General features: G+C 44.0%; 1 protein-coding gene across 4 annotated transcripts in view; it reads right to left on the bottom strand.

Annotated features, from left to right (window-relative positions):
- Positions 1–24,141, bottom strand: part of SETBP1 (SET binding protein 1) — a 268,589-nt gene that overhangs the window by 236,115 nt on the left and 8,333 nt on the right. For 3 of the 4 annotated variants that reach the window (XM_083883743.1, XM_083883744.1, XM_083883746.1), the window contains exon 2: positions 13,938–14,599. In XM_083883743.1, coding sequence (XP_083739869.1) covers positions 13,938–14,429 — 492 coding nt within the window. In that variant the 5' untranslated portion in view covers positions 14,430–14,599. Of the gene's footprint in view, positions 1–4,494; positions 4,590–13,937; positions 14,600–24,141 lie in introns of those variants that run through there. The other variant, XM_083883745.1, reaches the window with a different exon arrangement.

Raw genomic sequence — 24,141 nt, 5'->3', positions numbered from 1 at the left:
TTAGACAGGCAAAAATATAAACTAGCCACAGCTTGGTTCATCAGAAACACACCCAGCAAAAGCTGAGTTAGTTGATGTTGTATGATTAATAATATATGCTGAAAAAATTAAAAATATTCTCAAGAAGGAAAGGGGAAAGGAAGGAAGAAAGAAAAACACGAATGAATGGGGGAAGGGGGAAAAAGGACAACAATCTGAGACTTTCAATGGGAATGTCCAAAAATAACACAAACAGGATCTCCCTGCCATCTGCTTCAATCCTCTCTAAATGGCTTTCAAAGCAAAAAATCTTGCCAAAACCTGACAAACAAAACACTGAACATCAGTTTTAATGGAATACCAATACTGTGTTCGCTCTTCCCCCCTTTTTGCTTCATAGGCATACACCTTCCACACCCCTCCAGCTGCCAAATAAATGACACTATGCAAAAAAATTTGCTTCGGTTACGAAGCTGAATAAACAAGAAATAATTTTGCAAGTGGTCCCATATGTCTCTGCTTCTCTGCTTACAATGGACACTAATAAGATTTGCCATAACTAATTCTTTCTTTCACCCCACTGCCCTATTCTCTAACTTAACAAAAAAAAAAAATTCTGCATATCCCATGTGCATTTTTCTGCAACTTTCACACAGTTGAAACACAAGGGTTTTGATGGCAAAGCCCACCCTTCACAGCACAGACATTTTCAACTTAGTTTAGGCCTTTCAATGAGGCTTAAATGTGAGTTTTACTTCAACCTAAAATGAACAGAAGAATGTTTGTCCCATGTTTTGTTTGATTTTTCTATTCTCACCTTAAAAAAACCAGATGTCTAATGGGGTTGATGGGAAATGGGGAGGCATAGGAGAGCTGCAATCTTAACACCAAAGAAAGTGTGTTGGTGCACATGAAATAGAAAATCTTGACTCCAAAAGCAATGTGCTAGCACATATAAAACAGAAATAAAATTAATTGGCTGCAAAACCCAACAACCCTTCTATGCTTCCTTTCAGCCCAGCTAAGCAGACCAAACTTTTTTCCTGTTTCTCTTTTTTTTTTTTATTTTAGTGTGTGTGTCTTTTTTTTATTTTTTTTTTCCTTCTCAGTTGGTTAGTTTTTTGTTTGTTTTGTTTGTTTTATTGGTTGGGCCTCTTCCAAGACTCACATCTCGCCTGGCAAACGTAAGAAGCAAATGCAAAAGGCTTAAATCCACACTTCTTTGGTGCACTTTGTTCCTTCTGCTCTCGGGATATTTTTATGCACCAGGAGCGCACCTTTGCCAGTGCTGATCAACCTTTCTTTTGCTTTTCTCTCTCAAAAACATCTGAGGCCTAAATTACTTGAACAAACAAAGGAGATTTCCCTCCCTCTCTCCCCCGCTGTCGCCTCTCCCCTCAGAGCCGGGCCTGCCCCTCCTCCTCCGGCACACAAATGGCCTCACACCAGACGGGATGGAGGGAGGGCTCCCAATTACACCTCTTTATTAACGAGGGGCCACGACGGGGAAGGCATGGCAGCAGCGTGGGGTGCAGACCCTGGCTGCTGGCTCCTTCCTGTCACCCAAACTGGGGAGCAGAGGTCACGGGTAGTCTGCTGGGGAGGAGCCCAAAGTGCGAGAGCTTTGGCCCACCTGGCACCCATGGTGGGTGGGCATTGCCGGCCTGCCCACACCAGCGCATCTCAGAAAGGGTGGCAGGAAAAGCCTGCAGAAAGCCCTGTTGTTTCTTGCAGCCTGTGGATGGGGAGATCTGGGGCATGGTAGGGGAGTCACCAATCTAATCAAGACATGCATGGGAGCAGGGGTCCTTGCTGCAGTTGGGGCAGTGGGTGGTGGGATTCCTTCTCCAGTGGCCCTGGGTGAGACACCTCTGTCTGCCTCCATTTTCTGCTTCAAAACCCTAGGACAGAGCTGAGAACCTGCATTCCTTTGAAGCATTCAGGGGTGACGTTGTCTCTGCCCATGGCAAGGGTTCCAACCCGATCATTCTATAACAGTTCTATAACAGTGATCTATAACAGTTACAGGGCACTGCCTTCAATTTTCTGTAAGTACCATCCATCATCTAAGTTCTTTTTCCCTGTCTTTGTGGTGATTCATTTTCTTGTTCTACTAGAAAAGATAGGAAGGTGCTTTTTGATGGTCAAAATCAAAACCCTTTCTTTCTCTCCTGCTTTAGCCTCAGGCCACCTTTTGCATTCACCCATCAATGCTGTGGTATCACACCTGATGGTAAACTTTCTGAGCCCCTTGGGCCTCTTATTTACCCATCAGACCCTCTCCAGCACTGCCTGGATGGCTGTCTCCATCTGGCAGAGCCCAAATCCTCCTTTCTCCTAACCTCACTGTTTAAATTCCTCTCCCACTGGGCTGCTGGCTTTTCCTCAAGAACAAAGCACAGGCCCCATGAGCAAACACTTATACCCATCTGTGTCCAACAGCTATGACAAAAACAGCTCCTGTTACTTCTAAAGTTTAGGTCTCCACAATTTTCCCCCAGACCTCATAACACATTTGTCCATTCTAACTCCCATTGTACTCTCAAAAAAATATTCAGTCACTTTGTCCAGGCTTTAGGCTTATTTATTTACAGATCTTCATGCTATCTGTGGTCCTTGAGTCTCTTTGGTGTCAACCTGCATCTGTTTTCATGCAAGTGGCAAGTCTGAGGGCAGGCAGTCAAGATGCAGAGAGAGAAGGGGGCTAAAAGGGGAGCATAAAGCATTGCTACTTTTTCTAACCAGGGATTAACACATGGTTTTTAAACAACAGGACTCCCTTCCCAGCTGACAGCAGCAGCTGCAGCTTCTGACTTGCTCACAGAGTGGCAGGGAATCGAATCAAAGAGAAAAGAAGAAAAAGGACAACCTTTCCTTGGGGAGTAGGAAACACAATACAAGCTATTCTAAAATCCCTGAAAATACTGGCTTGGTTTTGGGTCAGGCTCTCCTTCCTCCTTCTGTTCTGTGTACCCCCACCCTCTCACACACACCCTACTCAACAAAGGGAAATTGGTATTTTTAAAAATTCTTCTGAAAGCTAACTTGGCAGATGGTTCTTTCCATGCTGGGGAAGAACAAAAAGAAAAACCTGCCAGGATACACATCACTGAGATGTGACAAAGATGGGCATGGTGGCTGGCCTTTGACCCAGGGATTTCATAGACCTATTAAACCATGTGGCCAAGATGGACTGAGTCGACTTCTATCTCCAGCATGCAGCTGCTGTACCCCACGGGCTCATGCTGAGTATATTAGATTAAGTGAGGTCAGATGGACTGAAAAAAGACATGGTCTCTATCTCCCATCTTTTCAGCACCTTAAGACAATCCTCAACACCAACATCTAAGCAGGTTAAAGCAATATTCAGTAGCATAATTAACGTGTAGATAGTAAAAGACTTATTTAGAGAGTAATTTGCAACAGTCTTACTTTACCAAAGTCTAGCATATATATCAGTGATAGGAACTCCAGCAAATGCTGAAAACCAAGGGGCAATTGACTGTGTATCACAAGCTTCCCTCATTTTTCTTTGAAACATCCTCTAGATAACATGAACAGCCAAATTCCCACTCTCTTCAAGAGCACCCCAGTCACAGCCCAGAGCTCCACATCCCAAGGACCCAAGCTGGCTCCAAGGATGAAGCATGGCTTGGTTATTCAGCTGCCAGCCAAAGCACAGAGAACAGCAAAGGACATGCTGCCCTCCCGCAGAGCTGCCCTGTTCTTCACCCTTTCCCAAGGCACATCCTGGCAGTTGCTTGTCTCCCACTGACTAAGAGCAGCTCCTGCCCATGCCCAGAGCTGATGACCTAAGGACACATCCGTCTCTCCCCATCACCTTCTCCCCATTTCCTCCTGTGATGGCTGTGCTGTAGTCACAAAGCAAATAGGCTTTCCCATCCCCAACTTCGAATCAAGAATATAAGTAGTGCAATGGAATTAAGACCAGTGAGAAAAAAAGACTGGGCAGTATTTGTCCTGCTGGTTACATAAATTATTGAAGAAAGTATCCCATGAAAAGGCTGTCTTTGCGAAGAGAACTTCATCAGCTATGTGCTGGTGGACACAATGTCAGAATATGGACAGGACAAATTAATTATCCCCATCTAACTTGCACACAATGTAGGATATAAGAACCAGAACACCTTGTCAATCCAACTGCGCTGGTTCCCAGTGGAAGAAGTAATAATAAAGAAGTGCCTTCAAGCTCGCTGTTAATACAGATTAGGCAAGTGACTAATGTAGGGACTGTCCCAGCAGCTGAATAGACTTTGGTGGGAGGCAGAAATGAGAGCTTATCAAGACCGTGTTAGTGCTGCTGCTCTCCACAGAAAAAAATCTTCCTCAGGTCTAATTTTCTTAGTCTTAAGGGTGACCTTTCATCAAATTACCCACCTGGGAATACAGCAGGTAAAATTTTGGTGAAGCTACCCAGGCTGACACAATGTTCTATGGAGGAGCAGGGGAGACTACTGATAAAACTCTATTTAGTAATCCCAGTGTAAGCTCTACCTCGGAGGTATGAGGAAACTGTTTCCTGCTCATCCTCCTGAGAAATGTTTGCCGGCCGACCACGTTACAGAAGCGCCTTCTCACAGAAGCACCAGCTGGGGAAGCAGTGACTCGCCCTGCAGTGAGGCGAGGGTGTGATCATGGTGACTCATTGAAGTCCAGTGCTCAGCCCTCTCCTTGTCAGAGTCCTCAGCATGGAGAGAGGGGGCCATGTCCTCTGGCTCGTTTGCTTGTGCCACCACATTCCTTCTGAAAGCAAAAGCATTGGGCAACTTAGAATTACCCACAAATCCCCTCAGGGCTGATTCTTATCTTTCAGCCTTGTGGAGGGAGAGCAGCTCACATGAAGTTAGGATGCTGCAAAGTACTGAAATTCCTCAATGAACCACCCAAGTTTATAGTGGTAGAGTTTTTGTAACACCAGATGTCAATAAAAAGATACCATCTCTCTCTGCAAACCTTGCCACCCAAGTGAGAGAGCCATGAGAAATTGATGAGAAGATAATGAGTCCTCCAGTAGATATCCCTCATTCAACTCTTACCACATTTTAGGGTTTACAGACCAGAAGGGATTATTAAGGGCATTTAGGTCAACCAATTACACGCTAGCCCCAAAACTCCACCCCTTTATTTCTGCATCCAGCCCTAGTTGTTCCCTGAGATAAGTTTTGTTTTTAAGTGAGTAGTGAAGATCCAGAGAGTTAACCATTTTGAAACAAATCGATCTGTCTAAATGACAGCTAGAAGAGGACTGGTTTCCAGAAGGAATCTGCACTCAATGCTTGGTGATCAGGCCACCCCTGGGGAACTCAACTGTGTCATGGTTAAGCAACCATGGCTCAGTGAAAAAAGTTTGAGTGTTAACCCGGCCTGTGACGGGTTCCTTGAGTGAGTCACTTAATCTCATTGCTCTATTTCACATTCTGTACTAAGAGACAAGATGGTTCCACTTATCCTTCTCTTTACAGAACTTGTGAAATTCTTGCAAGGAGACACGCTCTCCTGATGTACAGGTCCTTTTTACAGGACCTCCCAACAGTAGACATGGATGCCCAACAGCAGCACCTTAAAACTCCATTTGGTTCTGCAAACACAGCTGTGGTTGACTATCTTGAATGACCATGTCTTCATATTCAGCTAACCTGTTTTGGCCACAGTCCAAGCCAGATCTCAGCAATACAATTGCATTTGTAACCTGTAGTAAGACACCTTAACCCTCATACTGTTCTTTTCACTGCTAGCCCACAGCTCCAAGAGAAAAAAGAAAAATAATAACAAGATGTTTGGACTGATAGAACTCTGCCCAGTCTGGAGAAGTAGAGTTTGCTGTCCATCCTACATGGAAGCAGTGTCATGCTACTGGTACGCACACCATGACTTGAGAATCCCTTTCCTTATGGCAACCACCTGCAACTCAGAATCCAAATATAGCCACAATGTAGAAATTAGCACTTTATGTCCTGAAATGAAGAAGCCAACAGCCACTGGCCTAATTCACATTAGAAGTCATGGCAAGAAATGGAAAGTAATGCTCTTATGAAAACACAGCAAACTGGGCTCATCCTCAGGGGTCACATCTGAAATGGAATCATTTTAAGGTCCAAGGACTGGAAAAGTCTCTGCATTAAAAACAAACAAAAAATCATGTTTATTCTGGATATTTTTAGACCAGTTTCCTAAGGAAACAAGGCTGACATGGTCACACTGTGTTTTGTGTATGTGAATGTACACACAAAGTCGTCCTTGCCTGCCTGCACAATCCTCTCTCCTCAATGTTTTTTTGAATATTTTGTCAAGTTTTGATGAAATGTGATGCAGAATCACAGTCTTTGGGGTACAATATTCTAAAATGTTTTGTTCAAATTGTTCTCTGGCCAGAAGAAAAGGAACTCTGAGAGGCTCCCAAAAAGGGCTTGGTTGAAAAGTTCATTCATCACTAGAATGAATCATCACCAGAGAAGTCACATATGAGAAAAGTGGCCAGAAACCAACTTTCACAAGTCTCTGTTCTCTTAGAAAAAAAAAAAAAAAAAAAAAAAGCATCAGGTAAAGACACGCTTTCCATTCAAATAAACTAAGATGGGTCCATCACTTAGTCCCACTGGCTGGGCAGGAGAATGGGGCCAGCAAGAAGCCCATCTGGGAATGAAGCTTGTGAAGAATTACACCTGACCTGAGGGGGCTAGCTGTGTGTGTTTTGTGTGTGTCTATTTGCATGAAAAAGGAAGTCAAGATGAAAAATCTGTAGGTAAATCAGAGGATATCTGTGGTCAGGCATGCCTAGAAGGGGAGGAAAAGAAGAACTGCAGGCAAAAGCTAATGCTGGAAGAACATGATCATGTATATGAAGGACTAACACCCCAAAACCTATGCAAATGAAAACACAACCAGTTGCAGCCCTGAGTGTACATGCCAGCACATCACATCTCCATCTCTATTAGCCTGGAGGCCGCTGTGCTTTTGAAACCACATGCATGCACAGACTTGGCCAAGGGTTTGCACTTTCTCTTCCTGCAGTTTGGTGACTGGGGCTAAGGACCTCCATCTGGATCCCCAGCTTCCTGCACTTGTCCCACTTGCTTCCTTGCAGCATCTCCTCAACCCCAACACCAGATCTATGGATATTTTGTCATGGTTTGAAGAGAAAGACACAGCACAAGTAAACAAGGAAATGTCACAGAAGGCCATTGAAACTCAGCTGTGGGAGGGAGATACTGCTGCAAAACAAAACCTATCCTTAACACAGTGAGCCTCCCCAAGCCCTGGTCATATGACAGCTAATCAAGTACACCAAGTCTTCCTTGTTTAGCACTCTGTGTTCGACAAAAAAAAGCCTGCTAATATTTCCTCAGCCCACCCCTTCACTGACAGATGTTTGCTCCTTTAGCATCCACTTGACTAGACGGGAAAAAAAAATCACAATTCTTTGGGAGCAGACAGAACTGAGGAATGGGCATCAGCTGGCTTAGGCAGAGCACTGAGCTGGAAAAGGCACTCTGCCTTATTCCTGTCACAAGATAATCTAGATATCCAGGACATCGTGCAAGACAGACACTTCTCCAGCAAGATTTGAATGAGAAGGAAGGGTTAAAAGCTGGGATCCAGCCCTCCAGCTCTTCATGGAGAGGCTTTCAACCACCTTCAGGTGGGACCAGACTCCTCCAGATGGCTATGTGGGGGATCAGTTTGACTCAGCTGCCAGTGTGAGCACCTCAGGTGCCTTCATGGACCAAGATGAACCTATGGGGTTCAGTCCTAGAAAGACTGGTTTCTTAAATTAAGAAATTAATTTCTTCATAAAAACAAACAAACAAACAATAAAGCAAACCCATTCATTGTTGTTCTTTTTGTGTGGTGAACCTAAGACACCTGAGGTGGGAGACCACCAAACTGCAGCTGCTTAATTTGTGCCTTCAACAGTGTGGTAGAAAGAAAAGCTAGCCTGAAGGGAACCTGTGATGACTATCAAAGAACTGAATCTGTGTAGCTTTGCATCCATGCACTTGTGTAGAAAGACCAAAAATGCCAGGAACTTTGTGCCTGTTAGAGCAGCTCTGCAGTCATCTCGCAGCTGCTCAAGAGCCAGTTTAACCTTGGAGGCAGCTACAAAAACACTCATTCGCTGTGCTGGCACTTCTGGGGTTCTACCACTGTATCATAACTTGGAAGAGGCTGAGCTCTATTCTGCTGGTGTGAGCTCCAGGCACGTGCCACAAGCATCACATAGAGCTGCCTCAAGGCTTTACTAAGAAAGAACAGGGACTAAACTAGCACAGAAACAGGTCCAAGCTAAAGGGACTGTGGATGTTCTATCCTTTGGGGAAGCAGAGGGAGGGAGAGATGGGAAGAAAAAGAAGCTGTAAATCAAGCCCTACCACTTCAAGCAGGTACGACTAACATGCAAGTGCTTTCTTTTCCTCAGTAGACCACAGCGAGCAGGCACTTACATCAAGCCCCTGGGCCATGTTTGGAATCACAATAGGAAGAGCTGACTCAGGTGTCATCTTGCACAGGGATGCCCGTAGCAAAGAGGGATAAGCATGCATGGTGAGCAATTGGATGATCATGCACACAAATCACGGGGGAGATGAGTCTGGCACAGGGGTAATCCAGCAAGAGCTGCGGATGCACATGAGAACCCAGAGGGAAAGTGCAACGTGCAGTCATCAATAAAAACAAGGGGAAGAAGAGGAGGGGGAGCACTTGTGATCTTCTGTGGAGAAAGGAGGTGTGCAATGATGCCTTTTTGCTGGTCCTAGAATCACGAGCCAGACACAGTTAGGTGATAAAAAGGGGTTACTTTTACCAGGATCCTTAGGTGCACAGTTCACCAGATGGAAAATGCCGAAGATGGACCCGTAGCATAATGCATACACAATTTTTATACATTTAGCAAATTAGCATATCTGACAAAAATCCCCAGTTAGAGACATCAGTGGTGAGGTTATTCCTTCCCAGTTCAATCTTCTTTGAATTCCCCCTCGTTTAGATATAAACTAAACTTTGTTTATGAAAATGTGCCTCAGACAGGTAGTTTCAACCTTGGCTTCCCCAAGAATCTAACCTTGGACCCCCAGCTTGTAGGTGCTGGAGAATTTATGTTGTCTTTCTGTCTAATAGAGTAGGTAAAATGCTAGCTATAAATACTACAATAGGCTACAGAGCTACAAATAGATGTGTAAAGAATATAGAAATATAATAAAGGAATATTAAAAAAAAAAGGCAAAAATCAATTGGGCATCAGCAATGGTGACAGCACGTGAATGGGAGAGTCTTCAAGGAAAGGTGAATCACAAGAAAAAGTTGCATATATGGAGCAGTGAAAAGGAAGACTGTGAATTGAATTTCAAGGGGGAAAGTGTGAGAACTGCTTCCTGCAGAGAAATAGCAAACACCTACAGAAACTCAAAGGAAAAAAAAATTGCTTAGAAATCCAGAGATAGAGTTTCCTCTGACTACACACAAGGAAGCTTTACTTTAATTGACTTGCTGCTGTGCTTATCTCTCAGCAATAAAATGCATTCACCCATCCCAAGCTCTCAAAAAACCCTAGTGCAGTAATAATTACAAAACCACAAGCTTACATCCTCTGAAGGGCATTATGCATATGATGAAAGCTGCAAAGAACCTTTGTCAAGCTGTGCCTAAAGAAAGAAGGAGTGGAAAATGAAGTATTTACAGACATAAGAGAATAGAAAAAAATAAACACAAAACAAATGCAGGGGAGGGACAAAAAAAGGAAATAAAAAAAATCAGAGAAATAACTGTTCATGCACTTGTTAAATGCTACATGGCAGGCAGAGAATGCTGATAGGTTGCTTCATTGCATGTGATACCACACTTTCAGTATTATTCCAGACTGATAATGTTTCCCTATCTGAAGGAAATAGCACCTTTAGTGTTGCTGAGGTGGTTGACTCAAACAACCCTAGTTCAGGTGAGAGAGCAGCAGCTGCAGGACTTGCCAGCATGGCAGCAGGACATCCTCTGGACTCCTGGCTTTTTTCTTCCCTCCCTCTCCAATCAGACTAAATGATATGGAGCTATTTGTGGGTTTAGAAGTCGCAATGTTTCAGCCCTCTCTATTCCCAGGTGCCAAAGGATTGAAACAAGAGAAAACTCTTACAGGGCATCTGTGCACTTTCTAATTGCCACACAAGCAGCCAGTGTGACAGATCAAGCTATGGTTCAGCTCCTGAGCAGCCCTGGGAAAAGGGTTAGGAAACCACCCTTTCTCTTTTTTTCAAGTAAGGGAAGCCAATGTGAAACTTTGGCGTGGTCTGGAATTAAACCCCAAAAGTTGTTGGGTTGCAGCCAGGCATTCAAGCCAAAAAAGCAGAGGTTCCCAACGCTGGTATTCTCTCATCCTCTGCCTCTCTTCCCACTCCGGGGCATTAGCAACTGCACCCAGCAAGATCCTCTCCTGAATTCCCTCCCCTCCCATTCAGGATCGAATAACATCCCTGGGGCGATTGCTCACATGGAAAAGCAACATGAGGAAAGTATTTAATGCATGTTTATGTCTTTTAATATAGTGTAGCAGCTGGACTCAAAGGCAAAAACCCCAGGCCTCAGCACACAAGCATCATGGCTCTCTACAGAGTCCCCTTCTAATCACTGCTGCTCTCTGGACCACAGCTTTAGAAATCAGGCACTAACCCCTATTGCCTAATTAGCAGAGCAGTGTAAAGCTTAGGAACAGGCATATCTTCTTCCTCCCTAAGTGGCCACTGAATAAATGCTATATCCCTAGTTCACAGTCCCTTTTTACATTGCTGGCATTACCAGTCCTTTGTGTACCCACATGCTGTTACTTAAATTGCTTCCATGTTTTCATTACTTGCTCTCTGTTCTGTGTGTATTGAAACTCCTGCAAGATTGCTGAAGTGGTATTTCAAAGCACTGGGGACTGCTGGAGACATAGCTGGAAATATTATGCAACAAGCTAAGGGGATTTTTCAAGTCCTGGTAGAGTCTGCATTTCCTCAGGGAAAAAACAAATTTGGGTGCTATTCCATGATGTGCAGGACAACCATTCCCACCCACCAGAGGCACAAGAATGGCACTTGCAGCTCAGTCTGTGTATATTCTCTGCATCCATGAGTAAGGTGGTAAGCCCAAATAATGCTCACATGTGCAAGGGAAATGTGTACATTGGGCCAAACTCTCCTGGCAAAAATCCATAAAAGACAGTGGATTGATGCCAGCTGAAGGTCTGTCCTGCTCTTTAAATGTGTTGTTCCCTTCTTCTGCTGCCAGGAGCTGCTTTTCTGGAGCTTGTGCTGATTAAAGCAACAGGCAATCAAAACAGCCTAACACTGAAATTTCAAAACCACCAAAACCATTTAAATGTGACAAATCACGTTTCCCCCCCCCTCCCCCCCCCACAACCACTACTGCAGTTCTCAATGGTTCTGCATGCTCTGTTCTTCCAGGGAAACACACAGCTAGACCAGAGAGCTACATCTCCATGCGAGTTTCAACTTGCTGTTTCCTCCTAGTTATATTCCCTCCCCAAAATTTCTGTACCCACCACAAGATAGACATTGGCCATAGAAGGAGTCACTCTGCCAGCACTGGAACTTTTCTCCCAGTCACTCCCAGCCTCCCTTTCTGTAGTGCCTTTGATCACCCCTTGATGCAAGGTGTTCACAACCTGATCCTGGAACCCCACGAGCCGAGAGGCAGGCATGTTTGAAATCTCCCTGGCTGCAGGGACAGAGGTTATTCCCCATCCTGAAGATGCAGACTGTAGGTCTCCAGGCATCACACCCCTTGAGATCACAGCACAGGGGTCTTCCAGACCCCTGCTGGGGATATCTCTGCTGCAGCTGCGGCTCAGCAGCTGCCACACAGCAGCCGTTGGGTGTTAGGCTAATGGTACACCAGGGCAGCAGCCTTCTCCCCATCTGCTCAGAGCACCCACCTGCTGGGTGCTGAGGTTTTTTGTTTGTTTTAATGGCCAGATTAGACCAGTGTTGACCCAAAGTGCTCCCAGCTTGAGAACAGGGTGTGTGTGAACACAACCCCAGCCAGCTCGGACCTCGCAACACAGGTGCAAGCTGGATGCAGCCGTGTCTGAGCCATGATCTGTTTCTTTCAAGCTTATCTTCCTGCAATTAAAGTCATCACCATGCTACAAGGTGCTTTTTTTTTAGCCATTGTTCCTGCTGGGTTTGTTTGTTTTTTGTTTTTTTTTTGCACATAACTTCCTTATGCTTAGCTTTATTTATTCAACTTTTTGGATGACCACACAGAAAAGAGCACACCTTCCATGCCCATCAGACTGGGTGATAAATAGAAATGAAAGCTCTGATTATGTGCAGTCATATTCTCCACAGTCCATGCACGATAGGTAGGGGCTTGCAGTTATTTTTTTCCCTCTAAATAGGGGGATTGCTTGTGACACCTTTGCTGTCACTGGGCACAGTCTCATAAAACTCCTGCTTCCCCTGAGACTTCTCTGGACATTCAGGGGGGGCAGGAAAGTGGGAATTAAACATTGTTTGGTGCTAAGAAGGCAGTACATCTTTTTCAATAGGTGGGAAAATCTCTTCTCAGTGTTATAAGTGTTGCACAGCAGGGCTAAACCTTTGCTGTGTTAAAAAGAGCTACCTCTATTTTGCCCATAAACTACATGATTTAGAAGATAATGAGAAAAAAAATCCTCTTGAATTGGTTTTTTTTTTTGTTTGTTTTCAAGTTTAGCTTGTAAGAAAAGTGAGTGATGTTAATCTCTCTGGGCTCTGCCTTGAGTCAGTGGGAAATGTTGAAGCATAAAAAAGTGATTTTGAGTCATGAAAATTTTGGTCTAAGTCAGTCTGCCGAGGAGGATTTCTCCAGGAAGAGGTGGTGGCAATTAGCCTCCTCAAGGCTTCATGTAGCTCTTTGAGCATCCATCATGTGTATGAGGTATTGAAGAAGAAAGATCAAAGCTGCATGAACAGGAAAACCAAGCCATGACCCAAGCCCTAACCAGTGGGTGCCTAAATCCCAGATCAATTTCTTCAGGTTTTGGAGATACTGGTGCATTTTTCATCAAATCTGGGTTCTGTCTGAACTCATCATGAAGCCCACGTGTTACTAAATAGGCAGAGGTGAAGTATTTTTACTATGACCTCACCAAACATACCTGGCTAATACTTAGGACAGGAAATACCACTAATCCAAAAATTTGTGTCCCAGCACTGCTGCTTAATACACTTAAACTAAATTTGGTCTATGCACTAAGTGTAGGCGACACTACAGAAAAATCAAGCCAACAGCAATCAAAAGGGTGCTCCTGAAAACAGCTCATATGAAGAAAGGATTTTCTTTCTTTTCTCATCCTTGAATAAGTGAAAAAATAAAAAAAAGTTCAATTCTTTAGCCAGACTTAAAGTACCAAAAATTTCTATGCAGAAGTATATTTCAAGAAAATGATATGCATCTGGAAGAAAATGAGACTTATAATGGAGGTATTTTCTGTAGCATAACTATAATGCTACTCACACAATGCTGTAATCAAGAATAATGGAGCCCATCACCCAGAATACAGGAATGAATTCAATTGTTCACCATGCACATACCTCTATTTTAAAAATGCAGTTGAATGCTTTAACTGCCAAAAGGCTTGAGCATTAGTGCTCAGGCACAAAGCAGTTTAGAAGTGGGCTCCTTCATTTCTTAGTCATGTAATCATTAATCTCGAAACTCAATTACATACAAAAATAGAAGAGGCCTGGTTGAACTTTTGATCCCTTCTGAATTGATTCATCTGAAGGATAGTTCAAGATCATTCCCAATGCATATGTGGTAGTGCAGGATGATATTTGCCCTGTGCATTCCAAGGCCAAATCTTGCAAAGGCTATGCCTTGGACACAAATTGTTTGAGAAGATTTGCTCCTCTCCTCTCCCTTTGCTTCTGGGAGAAACTGGAAGTATGTAAAAGAATGGGACCTACCTTCTTTTTGGAGTGTGATCTGTCTTCCTCTTTAGCTGTTTTGCTATTTTTCCCAGTTCTGGAAAGCTTCTGCTCCCCAGGCTGCTTGATGGTGATTTTGATCTCAGGAGGGCAAATATAGTTCTCCAAGTTCTTTGGGGGCTTCTTTGCTCTCTTAGTGGTCTGGATCTTTAGTTTTAAACTCCCTTCTGTGAAGTTAGCCTCCTTGATGGAAAACTCCTGCTCTTCCAGGCCATCTCCCGCCACCCATTTCTCGCTGTCTGCATTGGAAGTGGAATCCACATCTCTTCCGGAGCCCAGCTCATCCTCTTCCTCGGGCTCCAGTCTCTCACTGCTCACCGGGATCCCTTTCCCCACACCTGCCGAAGACAGCATCGTCTCCCCTGCACAGCCTGAGACAGGTGAAGGCTTTGTAGAGGTGACAGCAGCTGGCAGAAAGTCTGCCTCACCTCCCCTTTGCCGGGAGCTGCTCAAAGTCTCTCTAGGCTCCATGACAATACCACAACGCCCTGGAGTTTGGTTGGAGGGAAGGGGTGTATGGGAGGAGATGAGGGAAGCAAGGGCAGATATAATTCCCAGGGAGTGAATGGCAACTGTCCACCAAATTCAATGTCCTGGTCACCCAGACGCTGCAAGATGCTCAGAAGAGACCAAATGTGCCACTGTCAAAAGAAAGGAGAAGAAAAAAGAGGAAGTTAGCACATACACACATATATAAAATGAGTGTGGAGATGACTGGAACAGGGCATGGGCCACACTCAGGCTTTCCCTGCAGTATCTCAAGGGCTTTCCTTGAAGCAAAATGGGAACCAAGCCTCACCAGCATGTCTGAGGGCTGGATCTGATATCACAAAGCAATGAACAATAGTCATTGTGTATTGTTAAATTCATGACAATGAATATATATTTTAAAAAGAACCAAACAAACACCCAAATGGTTGTCTAAATGCAAGTGTCTTCAACTAGACTTATGCAATGAATGAGGAGACAGCCAGCTTTCCACACCCATGAACCTCCTCATTACCTTGACATGCTCACTGTCACAGGGTTTCCAGTGGGGGGGAAAAGTAAACTCAGACACTTTCCTTGGGTTAAATAATAAACTAGTGACCAGAGCACAGAAAATGTGGTGCTGCCCTCTGAATCAGCACTAGAGTTTCAAACTCTATTTTCTCGATTCTCAGGTGTGAGAGGGACATGCCCTTGACTGCCAGCTATTCTGAGGGGAATCCTGCTTTGGATGAATAATTCATTAGAAACCAACTGCAGCCCAAGATGCTCCATGGGTTACTGGAATTGCAGTAGGATCCATCTGGGCTTCTTTCAGGGCATGTCAGTGTTCCAGTCATTGAGATGCATGGAGGAAAGCTAAGGTTTCCCAGAGCTCCTCATGCCCTTAGGTACCACTGTTCTGTGGGAAAGCCTTGGGCTGGATGATGCACAGACTGTGCTCTCAACCTTGCAAATTTTATCTTTTTTTAGGACATCAGATATGGAACCCTTTGAGATGGAAACACTCCTGCTTGGTACCTTACAAAGCTTCAGTTAAAGGGAGAAGCTGTGAATGTTCAGTTGAGGCAAAAGTTGTATCACCCAAGGCCATCTTGTTAAAACCAATACTTGTGGGGTGTTTTTAAAGGTATTGAGGTGCTTTCATGCCCCCTACCTAATACTCCCCTATTGCCACCCCCACATACACCCCTCATGGCAAGCCAATTTCAGTCACAAAATTACAGAAGAATCCACAAAAGTGCAAGTCTACAAAGTTAGTAGAGAGAAATAAATATATCTTCTGCTACTTCAGGAGAAACAAACCCTCCGTGGATCAGAGGAGTAGCATTTGTGACAAATTGAGAAGAAAACAGGAAGGCACTGAAAAGAGTAGGTGCTGGAGGTGTAGACTGGCTCTTTCAGAAGTAACTCCCAGCTAGATTAGCTCAGCTACACTTGACCAACTGCCATCAAGATCTGAGCACAGCCAGGGATTTCCCAGGTCATTCTTGGCAGCAATATGCCATTGAGAAAAAACCAAAAAATCTTGTGACCTATCATCAAATCAGAACAACAGTGCCAGTGTACACTACTGTAAAGCATAGCTCACCTAGAAAAAACACATCATTGTACCACTAGCTTATTTTTAGCTTTTTAAAGGTATCTTGCAGGAGTTTGAAATTCAACAAGAAGCAATAACAAGTGCATTTTATTAGTTATAGATCCACATTTGCACTGGAATGTGGCCGTGTGTCACTCACTTGTCTGACCTGGGCATGTATGGCTACTAGTAGAGAGTCCTAAGCATCCTAGAGTTACATGAAATCAAAAGAGGGCCTTCACTCAGGTCCCAGCAGACACAAATTCAAATAAGTTCCCATAAATAGCACAAGCTGACAACCCAAGCAGAAAGAGAAAAAAAGGAAAAAAAAAAAAAAAAAAAAAAAAAAAAAAAAAAAAAAAAAAGAGAGAGAACTTGGAGTTGCCATCTGGCCTTAGAGATGGTTTCTGTAGCTCACAGGAGATAGAAATACACCACAAAAACATTTATACTTAAGTTGCATATCTCCTGGCAATAGTGGAGAGACTCATTCCCCAGAGCTGGTGTCACTGGTCTCGTTTGAGATGATCTTGAAGAACTAATCCATCCAAGGTCTCATGCATACCTGCCCTGACTCACTCTGTGGCCAGTGAGTCTTTCCAGTTCACCTTCAGCAAACAAGGATCGCACTTACATCCCTTCAAACCCATTGTAGAGTGGGTTAGTTAAAGCCCTTACATAGTTTCGAACTCAGACCATGCGGTAGTTGCTAATTACTAACACAATTAGTACATGAAAACCACCCAGTTTCAAGGAGCTGCTCCGCCTAATTGGCTGACTTTGCACTTTGCTTGTCCTCGTGCCTGTGGAGGTGATGGGAGTCAGAGACACCTTCCTCTTTCAACCAGCCCAATCAAGAAAAGAAAAAAAAAAAAAAAAAAAAAAAAAAAAAAAAAAATCCTCCTGTTATCTGTCATTTTACATTGTTAATCTACGTGGAGAGGGACACAATGTACACACTCTCCTAGGCTGCAACACAAACACAAGGTGGTAAAAGCTCGGTGGTGCAGCATTCCAGGGAGTTACCGCTCTGGTATGCACGCATGTACAATGGGCACTCTGTGCTGGCCTCCACCCACAGGCTTTTAACCTCTCTCACTGCTGGCTGCAAAGAGCAGGCTTAGGACCAGCTCAGCTGGATGAGCCTGCAGCCACCAAGGGTGCAAGGAAGGGGCAACTGCCACTGCCATAATGAGCCAACCCTCTTGGGATCCTCAGCTGAATGGGAGCTTAAATGCAGCTCATGGCTCTGAGACAGGAAGAGTATTCAGGTTTTGAGCCATTGAGTAATGTTTTATGGAGGGTGAAAAAAAAGCCAGGTTTCTGCTCCAAAGTCTAGTTGTGAGACCCAAATGCTGGGTTATAATGTCCAAATACTCATCCCTGCTTGGCCGTGTTCCTCCAGCTCAGCATAAACAAGCAACAGATAAATAAAGTCAAAGTCATTACAGCCATGTCAGATGAATTCATGCCAAATCCACCTTAAAACCCAGCTTAAAGGTATTGGCCTCCTGTTCTGCCAAGCGTCTGCAGATGATATCATCAGATCCACAGGTAGCAACAAATAACCCTGCACTCAAATGCTGCACCCAGAATTAACTGGGTCATTGTTTTAGATATCTCCTTACTCTCCTTCAGGGTTAATAGTTAAATGACTTGGGTGCAGGGACATCATACTCGTCTTTCTAGTTTGGGCAGGCTGCCTGTGTTAGAAACCTCACTTCAGGCCTCTGAACGTGTAACCTCTACTGGAAACCTCCCCTCTCCAGAGTGCCTGCAAGCAGAATCACAGAATGGCAGAATGGTTTGTGTTGGAAGGGACGCTAAAGCTCATCCAGTTCTACTCCTTTGCCATGAGCAGGGAAACCTTCTGCTATCCCAGGTTGCTCCAAGGACTGTTCAACCTTCCCTTGGACACTCCCAGGGATGGGGCAGCCACAGTTTCTCTGGACAACCTGCCAGGGCTTCACCACCCTCACAGGGAAGAAATTCTTCCCAACATCCAATTTAAACAAACTCTGTTGGTTTAAGGCCATTCCTCCTTGCCCTGTTACTGGAAGAGCTCTATCTCTATTTTAAATACCCAGGACATAAGGTATGTCTAGACTTCTAAATGCTGACCCAAGCTGCCCTTCCAGGCCTCCAATGCTCACCAGCATCAAGTCCTGTTCAATAAGCTACAGAGGCATTTTACCATCCAAAGTAAGCTCATGGAGGAAGGTGTTACTGCTAGCAGGCTTCCTGCAGTCAAGTTAGATTTGAGGAGGATAATTCACAGGTGAATGACAACAAATTTCACAGAAGTTGGCATTAGCTCTTAATAAGGGAGAGATTCACACTTCCTCTGATAAGTACTGAGAAATAATCAAACGCCTGCTTGCTCAGACTTGTTACGAGTGCTCAAATTTTTTACCAGCTCCTCTGAGCACCTCAAACACTCTTCTGGAAGCAAAGGCTTTCAAGTACAAGACCTCCCTTTGGGTCATACTGGATGTTTCCTATTAAGTAAGGGTTCTGAATGTGCTCCCTTCGTCTACCTCAGGCAACCTGGTGCTTGTGAGTATTCAGATTCCACAGCTATAATGTTATTAAAGTGAAAACTTGCTGAGGATAAAAGTGGAGGTGAGAGCCAATAGGAGAGAGGAGAAATCCACCTGCTTGGGATTCTCCATGCAATGAAAGTGGATATAATACTTGGCACAGCTTTTGCCCTAATCTTGGAGTCAATGATCTTGGAAGTCTTTTCCAACCTTAGTGGTTCTATGATTCTGTGATTTTAAGTGTGACAGCAACCACATTAGGAGAAAGCAAACCCTATTTTGACACATGCATGCAAGGCAAGCTCAGCTGCCCAGTGTTTCTGCAGTTCCACTGAACTGCTCAAGCACTAAGAACACCAGCAGGGAGTTGGGAGCAATATTAAGAGGTGCTGCTCAAATCCCTTCTACAATAATACTGCTGTAACTACTGAGACTGCTTTAATTTAATTCCTAGAATCCAAAATGAATGGGTGAAAAAGAAAAAATTCTGTTAAACAGGTTCAAGTGAGGGGAAACTAAGACACAAATCTGAGGCTGATACGGGATGCAAAGTGGAGGTCGCTACTTTTGAAGCTCTGTGTCTATCAGGTTGGCTTTGGATTTTCCATTTTCCCATGGGATATTGCATTAAATCCCTAATCTCTGCAGAATATCTGCAATCCCAGAACCCTCTTTATGTTCAATCCTTCTAAAACCATTCACCATAAAGCACTGGAGACTATGCAGCAGTGTTTAATGAGATTTCACCTTTCACTCCAAAGACTCCCAGGTTGCTTTCATGATCATATATGACACTGTGGAAATGCAGCTGCCTCTGGGCCAGAGGCCAATGGACAACTCATGTTACAACCAAGGGCAAGTTTTGGTGAGAAACCTGCTTTTATGAGCAGTGTCTGTGAAACTTCAGAATTTGTCACAGGTCTTGAAAACTCAACATCTCGGCATGAGACAAGCTGCACTTAACCCATACTGGAGTACAAAAATAGCCCAGCCTGTTCCTTCGTTACTGTTTTGCAGAAAGAAATTGGAATTTCATGCTTGGTTGTGGTCTCTGTCCATTCACTGCCAGATAGCTAGCAACATCTCTTTGATGCTGATCAGGAACAGGCATCTAATCACACGTCTGTGGAATGGGCAAGCACACAATATGAGGCTTAAAATTTTCTCCACGATGACTTAGAGGCAGTTCCAGAGGATGGGAAAACTTGTAAGCCATAAAGTCACCGTGGTGCAGACAAGTGACATAACATGATACAATACAAAGTCTCCTGGGATAAAATTAAATCACTGATTTTTTTTTTCTTTTTTTTTCTTTTCTTCCCCCCTTTTCTTTTTTTCTTTTGCACAAATTTGAACGAGTATGAGTTCATACTGGATCAGTATCCTGAACCAGTACTGTATTTAATCCATGGCTCAGAGCCCTGGAGCTAGATTTATAGCAGCTTTGGCCCACAGCCTCTTGTACTTCCTGAGGCTATGATCTTCTGAAACAACAACCCAACTTTGGCAGGGAGCTCATATAAGGACTGTGGCAGTTATTTTCTGTCCACATTATAGATGACATAGGAAACACCCTTTCCCTGTCACGTGCCTTGTGTCCCTCTAACTAAGGTATGTAATTCATTAATATGTTGAACTAGAAGAAGAAATGTGATTTCTCTTTACGGGTCCCTCTGCCTCCAATTGTGCTTTTGTTCAAACCCTTCTAACTCTTCGTCTGATTTTGCATGGATTGTTGTGAGGACTTTCTACAAAGAGACAGGATGCAAGCTGTCCCAGATGTGGGTCATCCACATGAAAACAAGGAGCAAGAGTTGATTGCAGTTGCAAGAAATATAATCTTCACTTGTTTCCATCAGATTGTGCTGAGTCCAAGAGCTACCATCCCTCTGCACCTCCTGAGCAACACTGACTGATGGCTGTGCCTCGATATGCCCAAGTCTGGCAAAGGGAGCCAGGAAAAGTCACACTGGAAGGAAAAAGACATGGTAAACCAAGTATCTGTCATAGTCATATGAAGCTGCAAGCATCCTGTCCAAGACAAAGAGGCAGAAATAAATGAAAAGCCAAGCACATCTGTAATTATAGAGGCATATAAGTGCGCACATCACACGCACACATGTATCTGTCTTCTCAACATAGACACATTTAGAGTAGATTATGGAATCATATCTGACTCCATAATTAGGTTTGAGACTTTATAATTAGATCAGATAGTCACCTTTCTATGTAAGTAACTAACTGTCATACAGGGCTTGCAGAAGGGCCAACTGAATGTTTAAACTACTGACATGGCCACAAATCACAAGGACAATAAAAGCAATACTGCCCAAGGTACAGCTGTGGCAACCTATGAGTGTAGCAAAGCATTAATCTGCAGAAGCATGCTGCTCAAGGACTTTTACAAGCTCCGGTCTGAGAATTCTACCAAGGTTTTGTAAATCTACTCACTCATAATCTAAAGCTGTACCAGAGTGCTGGGAAAAGGAGTGCAGTCATCAGATCTGTGAACACCTTCTCACAGAAGCTTCTGGTCTCTAAAATTATCAAACTCTTCCTTCCTGTTCCCACTGAGGTAGGCAACAAAAATCTGGCTTGTGTTGGAAGGGACCTTAACGACCATCTTATTCCAACCCCAGCCATGGGCAAGGACACTTTCCACTAGACCAGGTTTCTCTAACCCCAGGTCCAGCCTGGCCTGGAACACTTCCAGGCATTTACAGCTTCTCTAGGAAATCAAGGTGTAGCATTTGATCCTAATGACATCAAGAGCTGGCATGTGGTTTTTGCCCATTTTCCATGTGAACATCAAGCCTCCAGGACATTGAAAAGCAGAAAAGAGATGCCAGCTGTGCCTCAGCTCATTACAACACAAGAAGTCAAGCTGGTAGATTTGCCTAAACCAGGTCAACACCAGGTTGCTGAGCTCCAGGACCAATCATCATCATTCTCAGCATACAATCAGAGGTGACTCCTGGGATGGCCCAAGAGACCATGCTGAGCACTCTGCGGGATGCAGCAGACTCTATACCACTACAAGGATAAAACTAATTCCATTAACAACAGCCATAAAACTCTTTGGGAGGAAGTGTCAATGTGCACAGAAGGGGACTTAAATACTTACTACGTTCCACCCAGCTCTAGCCAAGCACACCATCCTGGAGGTAGAGGCAGCTACTTCAGGCTACAAATGGAAAGTTTTATGGGTATTTAGGGAAAGGTTATTGGCACTAAGATCAGCCACAGAAAGCAAAACCCTGTACAATTCCATCATCTCTGTTACCAAACTTTCCTAGATTGACTCTGCTCTTGGAGAGCTGCCACCATACACAGTGGCCTCCTTCTAACACCATCATGAGAGGGTAATAATCTCTTCTTCTCCCTCTGATCAAACATTTCCCTCTGCACCACAGAATATGTGGAAAATTATTTCTCTATGTAAATCATTAATGAAAGTTTTATTTTTATTTACTGCTGATGCCACAGGACTCCTTCTTTCCCCTTCTCCATTATTTCATTTTTGCTTGCACATGTGCCAAATAGACCAGCTTCCTCTTCCTTTGGGAAAAAATAAATAAATAAATAATATTTAACAACACATCTGATAGGGAATGCACCACATCTTGGCTCAGCATCCATTTGTCAGAGCCATAAGTGATGGCACAAGTAAGACCTAAAAGGCTTCAGTCTAGGGTCTATCCCATGCCCAGTCTGGAGTCTGTACAAACAACACATCTTACGCTATTCCATTCTGCATGCTTCAAGTAATGCTGGGAGTAAGGAAAGTTGGATTTTGTCCATCCAGGACACTGCACTGTGTGTTTCCATGCTGAGTAAGCAGTGGTGTCTTTCTTGGTGCTGTATAATACACCAAGCACCCCAACGTCAAGAGGGGGCTGTGGGCAAATGGAATGTTTAAAGGACATACAAGAAGAATAGCAATAATTTGAGATGTTTAAAGGAAAGCATTGGGACTGCTTTGTCCTGCAGAGTACATCAGTCTTTTGGGGAAAGAGAGTATCAGGGCCAGAAATACAAGAAATTCCCTTAAAGCCTCATAAGTAGAAGAAGAAAGAAAAAATGAAGAAAGAAGGAGAAGGAGAAGAAGAAGAAGGAGAAGGAGAAGGAGAAGGAGAAGAAGAAGAAGAAGAAGAAGAAGAAGAAGAAGAAGAAGAAGAAGAAGAAGAAGAGGAAGAAGAGGAAGAAGAGGAGGAAGAGGAAGAGGAAGATGAGGAAGATGATAAAGAAGGAGAAGAAAATCAGGAGGCAAAAGTAGCACATGACACAAGTGGATGCAGTTGAATGCACACAGGACAAAGAGCAGCCAGCAGTGCTGGGAGAGTGATATCAAGAGGCACAAAAAAATTGTTTGGGAGCATGCTGATGAGAAGACCTTAGCCAGGAATAAAGGCAAGATAACTGACAGCTGCTGTGGGCAAAGGGAAGGAGCACCTTTGCCTCTAATTAGGCTGAAGAGGAAGTGGTTACAGAAGTTCTGCGTGAAGTTGAGTCAGAAGGAGATAAAAGCCTACTGAGCATCCGCAGGCCTGAAAGGCCTCTACAACTCAATTACTTTACTCTGCTCTTTGCACACATCAAGCTCCCTCCAAGGCAGCACAGAGGGTTAGGAGCCCCTGATTCACCACTCAAACACCTATTGAAGCAGTTCCAGCACTTTGGATTATTACTCCCTTAGACTCAGAATCATTTAGGTTGGAAAAGCCCTCTAAGATCATGGAGTCTAACCATTCCCCCAGCACTGCCAAGGCCACCCCATATCCCCAGGTGCCATATCTGCACTTTTTTTTTTGAGCACTTCAAGCATGATGATTCTAACATTTCCCTGGGAAGCCTGTTCTAATGCCTGAGCAGCCCTCCAGGAAACAATTTATTCCTGTTATCTAATCTAAACCTCCCCTGGAGCAACTTGAGGCCATTTCCTCTCATTCTGTCACTTGTAATATTCCTAACACCACTGACTCCATGAGGATTTTAAAGGTTGGGATGGTATCAACACTTGGGGGGGATCCAATGTCAAGTGAGTCATGGGTACCCCCTCTCTTCATCAATTACCCATGGATTGCTGTCTCCTAATATGAGTCCTTCACTTAGCTCCCAATCAAGCAAGGTTTGGTCTGTGGACTCTGATAGGCCAAGAGAACCCTGAATTGAGGTGTCTGTGCTGCTGCTCCCCATCTGGAAGTGGCTGTGGGTTTGAATAAGTCCTCAGTTCCTACCTAGAATCATGCTGCATCTTATTGTTATTTTAATTTCTACTCACATTACTTTTTTTTTTTTTTTTTTCCCAAAAGTTTTCCTTAAGGGTCTTGGGAGGTCTATTTGCTGAGCTAAGGGTGAAGAAAATGTTCTGTCTGAAAAGTCACACCTAGAAGACAGCATGTTTTAAGCGGAAATGTCTCTTCAATGCTGGTGATAGATGTGGAGGAGCAAGACTCATTCTCTTGTGAGTATCTCCTGTGACATAGAACTCTAATGTAACCAAGACCTATGAAAAAATGCCGTTTATGCCTCCTATCCAACAGGATTTGTTGGGCCAGTGCCCTTCTCTTTA

This window comes from Zosterops lateralis, assembly GCF_965231275.1.
Source record: "Zosterops lateralis genome assembly, chromosome: Z".
Lineage (NCBI taxonomy): Eukaryota > Metazoa > Chordata > Aves > Passeriformes > Zosteropidae > Zosterops > Zosterops lateralis.
This window is presented reverse-complemented; position numbering and strand designations above follow the sequence as displayed.